This window comes from Loxodonta africana, chromosome 9 (assembly GCF_030014295.1).
Source record: "Loxodonta africana isolate mLoxAfr1 chromosome 9, mLoxAfr1.hap2, whole genome shotgun sequence".
Lineage (NCBI taxonomy): Eukaryota > Metazoa > Chordata > Mammalia > Proboscidea > Elephantidae > Loxodonta > Loxodonta africana.
The window spans coordinates 80834319-80850733 of NC_087350.1; the positions used below are offsets into that span (position 1 = coordinate 80834319).

Consider the following 16415-nt stretch of genomic DNA (forward strand, 5'->3'; position numbering starts at 1 on the left):
ACTCATAGCGACCCTAAAGGGCAGAGTGGAACTGCCCCATAGAGTTTCCAAGGAGCACTTGGTGGATTCAAACTGCTGACCATTTGGTCAGCAGCCAAACTCTTAATCACTATGCCACCAGGGTTTCCCCCCTAGTCCCAGGCCACCTCATTTCCTGCCCATTTCCTAGGGTGGCTGACAGTGGGTGTGTCCCCTTCCTTCAGGGGCAACCTCCAATTCTACCTACCAGGGTGGGGGCTTGTCTTCAGGACCCGACAGATAATCACAGAACAGTCCGATTTCCCAACATCTGAGTTATTGGCCTTATCCATAGTCACTGTGTTACATACATGGAACTGGCACTAGGGGTTTGAAAGGGCTTCAAGCTCCCACTCTTTTCCTAAAATGCAGATAAATGTCTATGGTGTCCCCCTTAGAAAGTACTGCTACCTCGGGGTTTTCTTCCACCTGGTGTAGAACCAAGCACACTGGATGCTCCACTCATTTGTATATTTATTCACTAAGAGCCTATCGTGCACTCAGCCCTGTGGTGGAGGCAGGCTTCTTAGATGGTGAGTCAGGCGTTATCCCTGCCCTTAAGGGGCTGAACCCTGGGGAGAGGTGGACACACAGCTCTGGAGTGTCCACTGCTTGGGGTCCAAGGCATCGTCTCTCTCGTTCATCTCTGTGTCCCCAGCACCCAGAACAGTGTTTAGTATCAGGAGGTGCTTCCTGCCTGTGTTTTGGATGAGTGGTAGTGGAAAGAATTCAGTCCAGGGCCACTGCAGTGGCTCCCTGCCACTGGAAGGAGGAGGTGTTGGAGCTGGGTTTTGAAGGCTGGGTGGGCTTAGGCTGTGTGCAGGTGGAGGAGGGGCACTTGGTGCCAAGGGTCCAGCAGAGCAAAGGTGTGGAGGTGGGGAAGTCCAAGTCAAACCTGGGGAGTAGAGAACAAGGTGAGCTGGCTGGAGCTGGGTGTCCTGGAGGCGCATTTGCCCCTGCGTTGTCACATCTCCCCAAGACTCTGGTTTTCCGTAGATGGAGCAGAGCCCAGCCTCGCGTTCTTGCCGAGTGGAGCCAGGGTGGTTGGAGGTGTGTGTGTGTGCACGCACGCGTGTGTGTGAGCATGGGTGAGTGACGGGGTGAGCTGGGGGCACTTTGGCATTCAGTGTCCAGATGTGACAAATGTGCAGAAATGTCCGAGGAATCATGAACATGAGCGGCTGGCTGCAGAGATGCTCACCCCTGATTTGTTGCTTTGATTCCTCAGGCCGAGACTTGGCGAGCACGACCCTCCCCGGGTACCCTCCGCATGTTCCCCCCGCCGGACAGGGCAGCTACTCAGCGCCGACGCTGACAGGGATGGTGCCTGGTGAGTCTGCACTATTGGTGCCTCCACAGCAGCCAGCAGATAGGGCTTCGGGGGGGGGGGCGCCCCCCCAAACAGCCCGGGTGACCTCTGTGTTTCTAAGAAGCAGATCTGAATAAATCAGTCAGAGGTCTGTACTCTCGGCCTCTTTGTCTGCAGCTGGGCCACAGTGGGGTCCGGAGTCAACCAGCAACAGCCCCTGGGAGGACATGAGAGAGGGAGGGACCCTGGACTGTCATTCAAACAACCCTTCATTGGCTACTTGGGGAGTCTGAACACAGAGGAGTGCAGGGCCTGGCCAAAGCCAGGTGGAGTGGAGGCGTCCCCTGCCCCCCCTTCCCCCTGCCCTGCTTTTCCTGCCCAACTCAATTTGTGTGCAAGAGTGCGTGGGAAAGCCCTGAGCTGCTCCTGGCTCCTTACTCCTAGGCTTTAGGACCATGTGCTCAGGACAGTCAGGATGTGGGCTGGTAGGTTTGCCACTTGATTCTAAGCTGAACACCCTGTGGCCATTGAAACCTGATTCCTGTGGGTCAGGGACGTTTCAGGTTCTTTCAAGATGTTTGGAAAAGAAGCCACCCTGTCTCCTTCTCTTCTGGGATGCATGGGGACAAGACACACACTACCATGGTGCTGGTTGTCCGTGGACTAAGGACGCTAGCAAGGCAGGGATACCCAAAGTATTGTTTTCGGCAAGTGTTTAAGAAAAATCAGGAGAAAAATTAGGAGTTTGTTGGGTAGGGTTCTGCCTTTCTTATGGGTTGGTGGTGTCTTCTGTTTTGAGTCGTGTGGAGGGGCATGCCACTTGTTTCAGTGTTTGGGGGCTCCAAGGGTCTCAGTTTTCTAACACACTGGTGACTCTCATGGGCATTTTAAAATGCCAGGTTGGTTATTTCACCCCCTGTCCACCCACCTCTGGCTTTCGCTTTGGAACCTCACAGCAGTTCTGAGAAATAGGCAGAGGGGGATTATTCACCCCAATTTACTGGTGAAGAAATTGAGCCTAGAGAGAGGCTAGAATGTGCCCAAGTACCCCAGCTAGCAGGAGGCAGAGCCAGGGCTAGAAGCCAGTCAGAACCACACTTGGACCAGGCAAGAAGGACCCTGCTCTGGGCCCTCCTCTTAGAGGGCCCGCTCTGGCCTTGCCAGGGCAGTGACCCTCTCCATGGGCTGTGGAGTCTGTGTGGCCAAGGGGATTTGATCCCCTGGAGCCCATGCTCCTCCTTCTAGACCACCCTGGGGCCCTACCCAAGCAGCCCTCAGTCCCTTTCAGCCTCTTCTGCAGGGCCTTCCTCTTAAAGGTGTACCCCTAGGCCCAAGAGCTGACTCTTTGTAGGGGGTGGGGACTGAACTTGGACATGAGGGCTGGGTGTGCGCACTTGTGTGTGCGAGGCCCCTTGGGATGATGAGTGGAGCTGGGGGTGGTAAGGGGAGCAGGTGGATCACAGCCTGGGGTGAGCTTTCCCCTTAAAGCCACGTCCTGGTGCAGAACACCAAGAAGTCAAGGCTCCTAAATTCCATCCTGGCCTTCCAGGTTGTTATAAAGGTGTATTTAACAAGGTAGGAGGATAGAACATATTTCATTTAATGGTTTGTTAGCCTGATTTATCACTTTTAAATACGAGACATATGGGAACTGGCCTCCATGTGTACTCTTGCCCTGGGCCTTGCCAATGCCGGGGGGCCTGCCAGGACCATGCCGGCAAAACCTTGGCCTTTTCTGCTACAAGGATGGTCTCAGGGCAGACCATCGGGAAATACCGTGCACATGGCAAACAGGACACACCCTATCCTTCCCCGCGGTGGGCTCCTCATTTTCCAACCTTAAGCAAATTAGGGCAGCTTTAGATCTCAAGCAATATCCATTAAAGGCCCTTCATGTTTGTGTGGCACTTTATAGAAAGTAAAGAACTTGCCCTGGAGTTCTTTGGTCTTACAATCCTGTGAGGTGGGCAAGGTAAGGGGTACTACCCCCACTTTCCAGAAGGGGGAGCTGAGGCTCAGAGGAATTAGGGTAATGCAGCTGGGAGGACCTGAACGCCGGTCTTTGCCCTCTAATTCAGCACTCCTGCTGCACTGTGCTGCCTGTCTGTGGTCTCAGCCTATCAACTCCAGCTTCTTAGCGATGGGAGAAGGGGGAGGCAGGAGCAGCCCTGGGCCCTGTCCTGAGGGCATGTCACCAGCTGAATGGGGGGCCATCCAGCTGGCCCCTTGGCTCCCCACTGCAAACCCCAAAGAGACAGAGTCCAGAGAAGCAGCCGGGCTTTCCCAACTTTATCCAAATGGAACCTGCCCTCTGGCTCCCTTGATTCCTCAGCCTTAAATTACCAGGCTCAAGATGCAAATGGCTGTGGGCCTGGCAGAGCCCCCAGAGGGAACACATGGTGGCTCTTGGCCCATTAACGGTGGCAGCAGGAATCACAGGCCAGAGCAAGGTCATGGCCTAACCACACCTGCTGGCAGCAGCTGGGCAGGGACGACCACAGGGCCGGCCAGGTGCCACAGTCCCCCAGGACTCTGTCCTCTGGCACAGAGGGAGGGTGCACAAGCCTGCAGGGGAGCTGTGGCCTGGGAGCAGGGGGCTTTGGCTCCGGCCCTGGAGAGCCCCATGTCTTCCTCCTCTCTCTCACTTCGCTCTTCCTTCTCTGCATCTCTGTCTGTCTCCTCTTCTCCCTTCTTCTCTCATACATCCCCCAACACTCTGTGCCACACCTGGTGTCAGAGCTGGGATTTCTAGCTCAGCGGGCAGAGTCCTTAGTTCCTGTTCTCTAATGTCCAAACCAGGTTTGTGTCTTCAGACTTCCGTTTCCAACATTATTTCCAAATCTGTTTTTTGGGGTGACTTCCCAGGGCAGCCCTGGCCCGCACTTCATCTTCACTGGGACTGCCCACCAGGACTTGCCCCCAGCACAGAGGAGGGCACCCTTAACAGTACAGCTGGGGTCCCGAGGCTGCCATTTAAGTACTGCCCAGGTCTGGCCCTAGTCTGCCTTTCTGGCCTCCTCTCCCAACCTCCCACCACCCCAAGAGCTGCTGGCTCCCACCAGCTTCAAATTCTTACCATCAGTGTCCTCCTTCATGGGGTGCCTTTGGCTTGGAATACTTTCTGCCTCAGCCTGTTGAGATCCTTCAGGACTGAGCAAACATGTCACATGCCCTAGGAAGCCTTCCGATGTGGCCCCATGATGCTTTGCATCTGGTTGTGTTATGCCACATGGCTCAGTGGGCCTGTGTCCCACGTAGCTATGCCCATGTCCACCTTCCCCACTGGAGGCGAACTCATCATCGAGGGCTGGGCCCTCTGCCTTATCAGTCTTCTCCCCCTTTTACAGCTCCAAGCACATAGTAGGTCCTTTTTGTGACTATTGGTGGAGAGAGGCAGGGAGTGAGGGAGGGAAGAAGGGGCGGAAAGTTGAGCTCTGTATTAGTTTCCTATGGCTGCTATAACAATTTCTCACAAACCTGGTGGCTTTAGACAACAGAAATTTATTTTCTCACAGCTCTGGAGGCTGGAAATTCAAAATCAAGGTGTTGGCAAGGGCCACACTCCCTCCAGAGGCTCTAGGAAAAATTCTGTTCCTTGCCTCTTCCAGCCTCTGGGAGCTGCTGACATTCCTTGGCTGCGTCACTCTGATCTTCAAAGCCCGCATCTTCAAATCTCTGCTCCATCTTCATGTCACTTCTCCTCTCTGTGCGTGTCACATCTTTCTTTTAAGGATTCATGTGATTGCACTTAGGACCACCTGGGTAATCCAGGACAATCTCCCCATCTCAAGGTCCTTAACTTAATCACATCTGCAAAGACTCTCCCTTCTCCCCCAACCCCTGATAAAGTGACATTCACAGATTCCAGGAATTAGGACATGGATACCTTTTGGAGGACAATTTTTCAGCCTATCACAACCTGTTTCAGGATTTCAACTTTGCGTTTGTTCAGATGTCTGATTCACAACCTCTTGGGCTTCTGAATCTGGGAGGCATTCACCCTTTCAACTGTGATGATGCTACAGACAATACCATTTCAGAGTCCCCCAAGGGCACATTGGCAGCGCACGGGATGGAGGAACAAGCTGGGCAAGGCTTTGGGGAATCTGTTTATTCAGCTTTTGCCTTTCTGAAGCTGTTACATGGCAGCATTCTGTTCCACTCTACGTAACAGGCCTACCTCCTTGCCTCTCCGGCCGCTGGCAGCGCACTCTAGGGGAAACTGGAAGTCTCTGGGGTTTTTCCCACCGTAGGCTTTGGGAAACACTTGGCTGTCACCTCTTCCATTTATAAGGGAAGACATTTGCTTCTAGAACACATAGAGGAGGTTTTGCCTCTAGGGAACACTGGAACATTTGAACTCTTGGACCTGAAATGATACTTTACATTTTTCTGCATTAAATGTCAGCTTCTTGGCTTGGACTTGTGTTTATTCTGAGTCCGGAGCCTGACATCAGGGTTTGTCTGCCCGTCTGGCTCCATCTGCCCAATGTGGCTTCTTGGTCTTCTCTAGTATTTGTAGCTTCACTTTCTGTAGCTCTGCAAACCCTGTATAACCCTTTGCTGATCAGTTACGTGGGGTAAAACAAATAAGGTACATTATATCAGCTTACAATGAAGACAGTTTTCAGATTTTATTTTCATCAAGTCCCAGCAAATGCCAAAAGTTTTGCGCCAAAGATTCTATAGAGTTTCTGGATCATTGATTTCTGCCCGAAGATATTTGCACAACCTAACAGATATTGACATGGCATTTGAAACTCTTAAAAATTTTGGGCTGGAAGAAAAAGGAAGAGGAGTTTACTGCCCTTTGACTTGAGTGAGTCAAAGAAACATGGTAAACATCTTTGAGATGAACCAGTCAAGGAATGCCCTGCCCATGGCCCTGTCTCAGATGCCGTGTCCAGAGCCCTGTCTCAAGCACCCTGTCCACTGCTTCCTCACATGCCCTCTCCATGTTTTACAGCTCTGAAGGTCAGAAGTCCGAAATGGGTCTTGTGGGCTAACATCAAGGTGTCAGTAGGGCTGGTTCCTTCTGGAGGCTCTAGGGGAGAACCCATTCCTTGCCTTTTCCAGTTTATAAATGCCACCCACATTCCTTGGCTCATGGCCCCATTTCTTCATCTTCAAAGCCAGCAATGTCGGGCTGACTCTTTTATCATTCTGCCATCTTTCTTGCCTGCCTTCCCCTTCCACTTATAAGGACTCTTGTAATTCCATTGGGCCCACCTGGATAATCTAGGGTAATCTTCCCCATGTCAAGGTCAGCTGATTAGCAACTTTAATTCCACCTGCAACCTTAATTCCCCTTTGCCATGCAACCAAACATAGAGACTCCGGGGATTAGGATGTGGATCTCTTTGGGGAGCCATTATTCTGCCCACCACACCATCTAAACCAGGAACCCCATCATCTCTCTCAAAACATCCTGTTCTTTTCATTCATGGTACTAAGCACCGTTGAAGTAATTTATTGGTTTGCTTGTTCCTTGTCTACTTTTCTGACTGGACTGTGTAGTCCACAAGGGCATAAGCTATGTCTGCTTTGTTCACTGCTCTGTCCCTGGTCCCTGGTCACTGACAGGATGTCTGGCTTATAGTAAATATGGTCACTGACAGGATGTCTGGTTTATAGTAGCACTCAGGAAATAGTAGTTGGAATGAAAAAGGGGGACCTTGGGCCAGGCTACCAATGCGAGCTCGGCCCAATTTTTTTATGGCACCAAGCCTGGGGCTAGAGCAATGCGAGCTGAGGGTGCTGGAACTGACCAATACTGGGAATGGCAGGTCCGTTGGATTGGCAGCATGTGGTAAAGCGGTGGGCAGGCCAGTGCACGTCCAGAGCATAGACTCTGGAGCCAGACTGCCCAGTTTTGAATCATTGTCCTGCTTCTCACTAGCTGTGTGATTTGGGGCAAATTACATAGCTTCTCTGTACCTTATTTTCCTCCTAATGTATAAAATGGGGATGATGTTAATAATGCTGTTGTTAGGTGCCGAGAAGTTGGTACTGACTCACAGCGTCCCTGTATGATGATAATACTAGTGAGCATTAAATGATGTGAGATATGTAAACACTCTTAGAACTTTGGCCAGCACATAAGTGCCATACAAGTGTTATTTACTACCACAACTATAACTATTGTTGTCATTATAGTATATAAAGGGACCTGAGCAGGGGCTGGGGGTAAGACAAGCCTAGCAGATGTACCTAAAGCTGACTTGCCCTAACTGGCATCAAATCAAGAGTTCTTCAGCACAGCTCATACCCCATGGAGTCCATGGGTCAATGGGAAAGCCAATTAGAGAAGAATTCGGTCACAAACAAGTGCATTGCCAAGTGAGGCAGGCACAGACTCCGAATGCTGAGGGCCTGGAGAAAATGGAGAAGGCCGCCTGGGACTGATCCAACTGAGAAGGTGTCCTGGTGCAGGGGCCCCTGAAACCGGGCTTGGAAAAGCGTATCCGTGACTATATGAAGACAAGGGTGGGGCATGGAGGTAGGGAGGGAGGCTAAGCCTAGTGGCTAGAGTAGGCCCACGTGGTGAGAGCACAGCCTGGCCAACCCGCCCTGTGTAATGGGGTTGGCCGGAAGGGGAGCTGGCTGAGGAGGAGGATGGTGACAGCAGGTTAGAATTTGGACATGTTAACATTTGTAGGCCAAGTGGATATTCAGGTGTGGCCCTCTGCAGACAGGTGGTGAAGAAGGCCAGAGAGGGAGATGTGGAGACACCCCGAGAGAAGTGATGGGTACGTGGAAAGAGTGGCTTTCCCACTGGTAAGCTACGTGACCACACAGGGGCTCTGGCCTGCCTGCTGCACTTGAAATGCTTGTGCAGTTCCTGAGGCATCAGCTGTGTGAGGGAGGAAGACTACTGAGGCTCTGGAGGGAAGGAGAGGAGGCCACCCCTGATTCCGAGCCTCACCTGCAGACAGGCCCTGCTTTGGAAGGCATGCAGACTCGAGGGGCGGGGTAAGGGTGAGGGGTGAAGGTAGGGGCCCTAGTACCAGGCCAGGAGGCAGAAGCCTGGATCCCACCCTAGCTCAGCCAAGGACTCACCGAGTGACCTCAGACAAATCATTTCCACCGTCAGGGTCTTGTTTGGTGTGTGAAATGGTGGTAAAATATATTCTGTGCAGTTCCAGCAGGCATGGCCAGAACCTGCAGGTGGGAGTTAGGGGAATACCCTTTCCAGCCTGGCGTGAAGGAAGAACCTGCCCCACAGTTAGAGCTTATGACGCTGGAATGGGCGGACGCGGGAGGCAGTGGGCTTCCCATGGGTGGGGGGCAGTGATGTAGGTGAGACCTTGGAGGAGGGGACGCGTGTATCAGAAGGGTGTTCAGGATGGGTGTTCTTGGAGGCCCCCTGGTCCCGGCATTGTACTCGGAGAGTGTTTACTCAGGGAATGGATGGCCTTTGCTCTTAGCTCTTACTGCCCTCACTCTTGACTTCCTTCCCTACGCCCTCACCAGGTGCTCTCGTTCCCAAGGCCTGAACACTTTTTGAGCTCCCCCCACCTTTGCCAACCTCACCCTGGGCTCTGGGTCGCACACCTGTTGCTCATTCCTGGCTCTTTGCTGCCCTCTAGTGGCCTCTAGCCACTCTGCCACACCAAGAATGTGGAATTGACCCCAGGGAACGCCAGATGCAGCCAGGGGGAAATGACTGCCAGCCATTCATTCGTTTATTCATTAATTTCTCAAACATTTCCTCAGCAACACTGGGTGCCAATTCTGGGCTAGGCGTGGGATTAGAGACAGCTCCTGCCCTCAGGGAGCTCACAGTCTAGTCAAGGAGGCAGACATAAAGAATTATTCCCACTTGCTATGTTAGAAGGAAAACAAGGAGTTTACAAAGTGCTGAGGAGGTTCAGGGGCAGGGGGATGCTAAGTCTGCTGGGGCAGTGGGGCCGGGTGGGGGAAATGAGAAAGCTTCCTAGAGGGAGTCATTTGAGGGATCTTGAAGGGTGAGTTTGCCAGTCTGAGAAGTTGGAGGAACATTTTTGGGTGAGGGGCCAGCATGTGAGAAGACCCAGAGGGGCAGCAGCCATAGGAAACTAATATAGAACTTATGGGGTAAATTTCTATCCACTGTCAGCCTAACTGCCCAGGAATAAAAGCTACTACTTACTGAGCAGTTACCATGTGCCGGAGGCTGGCCCAAGGGCTTTGCCAGTTCACTCCTTTAGTCCTCACAACAACCCTTGAAGTAAAAACAAAAACCCGTTGCAGTTGAGTCAATTCCGACTCATAGCGACCCTATAAGATGGAGAGAACTTCCCCATAGTGTTTCCAAGGAGTGGTTGGTGGATTTAGACTGTTGGCCTTTTGGTTAGCAGTCAAGCTCTAACCACCAGGGCTCCAGAACTGCCCTATAACACTAAAAACCAAATCCGTTGTTGTTAAGTTGATTTTGACTCATAGCTACCCTATAGAACAGAGTAGAACTGCTCCATAGAGTTTCCAAGGAGCAGCTGGTGGATTCGAACTGCCAACCTTTTGGTTAGCAGCCGTAGCACTTAACCACTGTGCCACCAGGGTTTCCCCCTAGGTATTATTATTATTCCCATTTTAAAGATGAGAAAACTGAGGTTCAGGAGGGTTGAATAACTTGGCCAGGGCCATACAGTAAGTAGCAGAGCAAGGGTTCTGACCCAGACAGTCTGACCTGAGATTTTAAGTCATTCTATTGCAGCATCTCCCTGTAGCAAATTTTGCCAAGAGATTGGCAAGAGGCCTGGATGGCGATTCTGTCTGGTTACATGATGACTAGAATCTCTGTCTTGGCTAGGGACAAACAACGAAAAGGTGCTTTGGGCTTTGCTTGCCTGGGGTGAAAATGGAGAGACTAAAACCCTTGGGAGAGCACCCTCCTGGGAGTGCTCCCCGCCCAGAAGTCAGCTCCCTGCAGTGTCCAGGGCTCAGACCATCCCTTCAGCTGCTGGCAGTCCTGCCCATTTGAGGCTTAGAACCCAGCTCACTCCTTACAGTCTCTTTTTGTTACTTTTTATGACATGATTTATGAGTGTGTCTTAGCCCCTACCAGACTCGAGCTTCTGAAGGAGGGGTTGACATCCCAGCAGGGACTTCCCATAGGACCGTGAATGTGGGTGTAGGGCCTTAGAGAGGCTCTGGGCCAAGGCCATAACAACTTTTTCAGGAATTTGCAACAATTTGAGACCTGAAAGAACTTTTGCTTCTAAAATTCAAAAAGGAAACGCCTACAAATTATAACATCGTGTTAACTTCATTAACTATTAAATTTATGGCTCATAAAAATGTCATTACATTTGGAAACAATTTTTAGGATAGATTTCCTCACTTTACAAGAATTCCCAAGTCTGTGCCTTGATTGGCTGAGAAATCATAGCCAATTATAAATCACTTGTGGCCAAATAATTTCAAAAGCAAAATTATAAAAGCAAGCCTTGCATATTTTTAGATCAACAAGTATTTTTATTCTGATGCATGTAATGTGTGATGTGCTATAAGGTGGGGTGGGGAGAGGCCTCCATAGAAAGGCCCCTGGATATCTGGTAGAAGAGGCTTGGGAGAAACCTAATTTCCATTTGAACTGTATTGAACATAATAAATAATCGTGGGGCCTCAAGCTGGTCAGGTTGCAGTATTCATCCATCCATCTGTCCGTCCATCCATCCATTTTTCCTTTCCTCCTTCTCCCTTCCCTTCCTCCCTCTTTCCCTTCCTTCCAGCATTTGTTGAATACCTACCATGTCCCAAGCATAAGCCTAGTGATACAAGGGTGAATGCTATGGCCCTTGTCCATGAGAAACTTCCAGTTTGGACTACAGATGGGCAAGCCAATCAAGGCCTAGAGCGGGACAGGTGTGGTAACAGATAAGCCCAGGGACTCTGGGAGCACAGAGAAAGGGGATCCAGCCTGGACTGGGGGTGTCAGTCATAGAGGGCTTCAGAATGTCTGTACAGGAGAGGCAGTGGAGGAAGGCATGTCTGACGCTGCTTCTGCAGGGCCTTTTGCTGAGATTGAGAAAACGCCATCATCCACATCAAAGAAATGGGGCATGTTAGGAGCACAGCTAAAGCCTCCCAAGTCACCCACAGCTCTGCCTCTGGATCAGGAGAGGAATCTGAAAGGAAGCAATCCCCAGGTTAAATTAGCCAGCGGGAGTTACAATGCGGAGGGAGAAATGAACGTGGGGGTGGGGGTGGGGGTGTGGGCAGTGAGTAGAAAAGTTCCGAGACGTGCTTTGCTTCTATACATACTGGAATCCTCCCAAAACCCAGCTTTACTCTACTGGGGTCATCTGTATTGTATTCCCTTGAACTTGTTCGAATATGCAGGTGCCTTACTCCAAGGCTCCGTCAGCTATCAGCCCTCAGCCAGAGTAATCTGTGCCTCTAATCCTATGGGTCACTCCATCTGGGCACATCTCCTCCGAGAACCTCTGGCAGTGCCTGAAGCCCTTGGGGGGCAGGAGAGCCAGTGGGGCTTGGCTCTCAAAAGAGGCCAAATTGCCCCATGTCCATAAGCTAATTCCACCAACAGCTCCCCCGCCCCCCGCATCCTGCATGGTGCTTCATAGTCTATACAGTAAGCACATACCTCTTCTCCTCAGTTACTCTTTAAAAGCACCTTGTGAGGTTGGGATGTTTATCCCCGTTTCAGAGTCAAGCAATCTGAGTTCAGAGCAGTGATATGCCTTGTCTGGGGACATACAGCCGGTCAGGGGTTTAGCGGGGCTAGGAACCTGTGCCCGCAGCTTAAGCAGCTCTGGGTACCATGGAGAATGGTAGGGAATAGAGCCTGTTTGGGGGGCTCTGGGTCCAGGGGCAGTTCTTGGCTTCCTGGTGCTCCTCAGGGATGTGGATGGTCTTCCTGACCCAGAGTGTTTTTAGGGCCTTTTCTATCTGGGACATCAGATTCCAGCATATTCTCCTCTCTCTCCCCATCTTTACCTGGCTGTCTAGGCCCAAGTCACTCTCTCCTGCAGGAAGCCTGATCCCCACCCCCCATGAGGCCTCATCTCTCCTTCCAGGGTGTCCCCAGGGCCCTGCCCTGGCTCTGCCCATGGTGGCCTCGGTCAGCTGTAGTGACCATGTGCTCCCACTTCCAGGTTGCTTCTGAGAGTTCTCATAATCCTCTACCCGCCCAGTCCCTGCATATAGTAGGTGCTCAGTGGATATTGGTGGAATTTATCTGAATATGACCCATGCCCCTCTCTATCCTCCCGGGTCTGGAGTCAAGGTTTTAGGGTCCAACTGTGTAATTAAACAGGTCTGAGTGCCACTTAAATGGCCCCACTCATTCTTCCAGTATTTGCTCTGCTCCTCGATGGAAGATGCTGAGACAATGGCCCTTGTTACCCTCTGTTGGAGTTATTTATTTTTTTCACTTTTCCCTCCTTCCCCTCTCAGGGGACTCGCCTCTCGCCCTCATCCCTCATGTTTTCCCTTTCACTCGACTGTCACTCTCATTGTCCTCCTGGGGCTGGGAACGCGGGGTGACAGGCAAGGGGAGCCCAACCAGGCTGGGAAGGCTGGAAATATAGTCATTAATGGGACCCGCGAAGCCCAGATGTCCTCCCTGAATGCGGGTAATTTGTTTTTAATGAAAAACAACGCGGTGACCCTGAACAAATGAATTTTCTTTATAAGGAGTCTATGTGCATGCAATGGCACAAAATAAAGGACCCAAAACAGGGCAACTTAAACCCGGGGCTGAAAGAGAGAAAGAAAGAGGGAAGGAGTGGAAACGAGAGTAAGAGAGAGGAAAGAACATTTTAAAAAGACAACTGTGTTATCATGTCCTTTTGTCTAAAGAGCAATCCCAGGTCAAAAATGCCTTGGGCATCGTCCTGCTGGAGCAGAATGCCTGACAGTTGTGACCATTTTGAGGTCTTGTTCATAACAATGCTAAGAATATGTACCACCATCTGGAGAGAGCTTTACAATTTACAAGCCTCTTTCATGCATAATCTCCGCGGATCCTCAACAGCAGCCTTGGGAGGGCATGGCTATTATTCCCATTTTACAGACATGAAAACTGAGGCTTATGAAAAGTGGTTTGCTTGAGATCACACAGCTAGTGAGTGGCTGAGTGTAGGTGACAAGGGAAAGACTTCGCCAATTTGGAGCTGGACTCTTAGAAACACTTGTTAAGATCTAGAAATTGCTTTCTCTGTGTGGCAGAAGGATGCAGTGCCGAGCAGAAGTGAAAGGGAGGGCCTGTGTCTATACAGGGGCTCTTGGATTGGAGCGCATTCCCACTGCCCATGGACCTTTGCGTTTGGGCTTTGTGAATACACAGCCTATCCAAGAGCAATCGGGATGGGAGAGTCCAGGAAAGAGAACTTGCCAGGAATAAGCCAGAGACATTGACAGCATGAGTGTGAGGGATTTGGGATCTGCCTCTTGGGAAACAGGAAAACAGCCATGTATGCTCCCCTTTCCCCCATCTCCCAGGACCTTTGAAGGTAGGGAAGCAGGTAACTGGGTCAATAGCAAAGGCATTGACTCAGTGGAGGCTCCAGCTGAGGACCCTGCCCTTGACTTTGGAGGACGCTAACCAAAAGGTTGGCAGTTCGAATCCACCAGGCGCTTCTTGGAGAAACCCAATGGGGCAGTTCTACTCTGTCCTATAGAGTCTGTACGAGTCGAAATTGGCCTGACAGCAATGGGTTTGGTTTCAGTTTGGCCCTGCAGGAGAAACATTAAAGGTGGTTAGCAGAGGTCAAGATTGGGGTGCGTCTGTGTGGTGTGGGGAGAGTGTGTCCTAACACATAGCTCATAGAGGGCTGGAGATGGATAGGCAGGGCTGGATGCAACCTTAGAAATCAGCCTACCAGTGTGCAAATGAGGACAAGGAAGAGACTTGTTCACCTGGCAAGTTAGTGAAGAGCCCGGCCGGCCACCTTTCTGCCGCAGTAGCCTGTCTGTTGTGGGAAATATGCCCCCTTTGATTTTTCACTGAAGCCATGAAAAGGAAGCATTTTTGCCCATGGTCCCTGTTGTCCTGGTTTCTACAACTGAAATCACACCTTCACCTCACCCCAACTTTGCTGTGCTCCCCGAGCCTAGATCCTTCCCTGGGCCTGGACCTGGCTGGCTACAAGGGCATCTCCCCAGCAGTGCCCTCCCCAAGCCCGTTAGAGGTTGGCCAGCGACCCACTGGCCAGGCCAAGGCCTGGCTCCCTCCCACTCTGCTTTCTACCCAGCGTCCAGGAGCTAGACAAAAAGAAATGATTGTTTTCTTCTCCTGGGTTCAGTCTCCCTCTGAAAGTTATGACCCAATTAGAAAATCAGAAAAATAGAAAAATCTGACCATGACCCTGGCTGGGGTTATAAAGTCCCGGCTTCCATTTAGGCCTTTGCCTCACACGCTCCTTCATGAGTCCAGGTGGCTCAGGCTTCCCAGCCACCTGGAGCAGACCTTCCTCGCTGCCGGTTTCCTTGTAATTGATGATTCATTCCCCACTGACTTCCAAAATGGATTGGAGGCAGCTTCTTGACCTTTCAATCACATCAGCCCGCACCCGAAATCCCGTCATAGACTCGGAGGACTGCCAGGTGGTGCCCGTGCAGAGGCCGAGGAGGGAGAAGCAAGGCCGCCCCACCTGCCCAGAGGTGCCCTGGGTTTTAAACAGAGTGCCCACTTTGTGCCCAGCCCGGCATGTGGAGTGACCTGTGCTTTGCAGCTGCAAGCAGGAAGCTCACTTTCTTGAAAACGGTTCCTGTCTGGATGCATTCCAGAGCATACTTCCAAAAACATATTTTAATCAAAAAGAAGATCACTAGAAAAATTGGGACAAATTGGGATTTAGACAGTGGACGATTATAAATACTGGGAGGAGTTGCCAGTTGGCAAATGAACTCGTCTGGTGGGGTCCTGGATTAATTATACCACCAAGCGTGGCCCAGAGGGGTCTCTCTTGACTGTCTTCATTTGTGGGATAAATCCTGGCCTAGCTTCTCCTCCCCGTCCCCCATCCTCCCTCCCTTTCTTTCTTCCTTCCTTCTTTTTCTTTCCAGCCTTCCCAGCCCTCTCCCCCTCCCTCCCTCCCTCCCTCCCTTGTGTTCTCTTTTCCCTTCCTCCCTCCTCCTTCCTTCCTTCCTTCACTCATTCTTTCACTCATTCATCAGACCATTCCTGAGCCCCTCCAGGAGGCCAAGCCCAGTTCACGGAGTGGGCACAGAAATGATTGAATAAATTTCTCAGGATCTAGGAAGGTGCCAGCATCTATGAGAATTGCCCATGTTGCCAAGAAACCGGCTCGAATGTGGTAGTTTTGCTGGGTTGCTAGGTCCAGTCACTGGGCAGGGACTCCTGGGGGACAGAGGAGGACCAGGTTTGGGGGCTGCAGGAGCTGAGGGCTCAGCTGCTGACTGGCAGGGCTGCCTCTGGCTGTGGGCTGCTCTGGCCCTGCTCACCCTGGGCCTCCCTGGGCGGGCTCTCTGAGGCAGGCTTGGCTCCTGTAAATCTCTGCCCCTGGAGCGGGTACCAGGCCCGTGTGTACATCAGGGGCCTCGGTATTTAGGAGCGGGGAGGAGCAGGGAGCTGTCCTGAATGGCTGCCTACTTTGGAAATTTCTATGCATTTGTAATAACAAAATTACCATAATTTGCTCGTTAACGCAGCTAGATCAGTCAAGCATTGTTCCATCGCAGGGCGGGGAGGCCGAGGCGCCTCTCTCTGTGCACTCCACACACCCCAGCCAGCCTGCCAGCCCGTTAGAGCGCTGGAAATTAGCATGCAAATGGTCCTAATTCGGTGGGCGAGCTGTCAGGCAGCGCCTCTCTGGCCTCGTCTCAGTGAAGGCCCTGACAGCCCAGCTCCGGCGCCCGGCCCACCCTCCTCGCTCCAGCCAGGAGAGGCTCCGAGGGGCACCTCCAGACTGACAGCTTGGCGGCCGGCCTCCCTCCCTCCGTCAGCGCCATCAGGCCTGGCGGCAGGCTCCCCGGGGAGCAGGCAGGGCCTGCCACCATGCCGGCCCAGAGGAGGTCGGCGGTGGACAGACTGGTGGGGGAGGCCGGCACATGCTCGGGTCCACCAGCCTTGGCTGAATTGGGGTCATGGGGGCAGAAGGGCGTGAAGGTGGGGTGGCAGCAC

General features: G+C 51.9%; 1 protein-coding gene across 4 annotated transcripts in view; it reads left to right on the forward strand.

Annotated features, from left to right (window-relative positions):
• PAX5 (paired box 5) overlaps positions 1-16415 on the forward strand; it is a 200154-nt gene that overhangs the window by 154046 nt on the left and 29693 nt on the right. For 2 of the 4 annotated variants that reach the window (XM_023545128.2, XM_010587822.3), the window contains one exon: positions 1247-1348. The exons of the other annotated variants lie outside the window; for them this stretch is intronic. In XM_023545128.2, coding sequence (XP_023400896.1) covers positions 1247-1348 — 102 coding nt within the window. The remainder of the gene's footprint in view (positions 1-1246; positions 1349-16415) is intronic. 4 annotated transcript variants of the gene reach the window in all.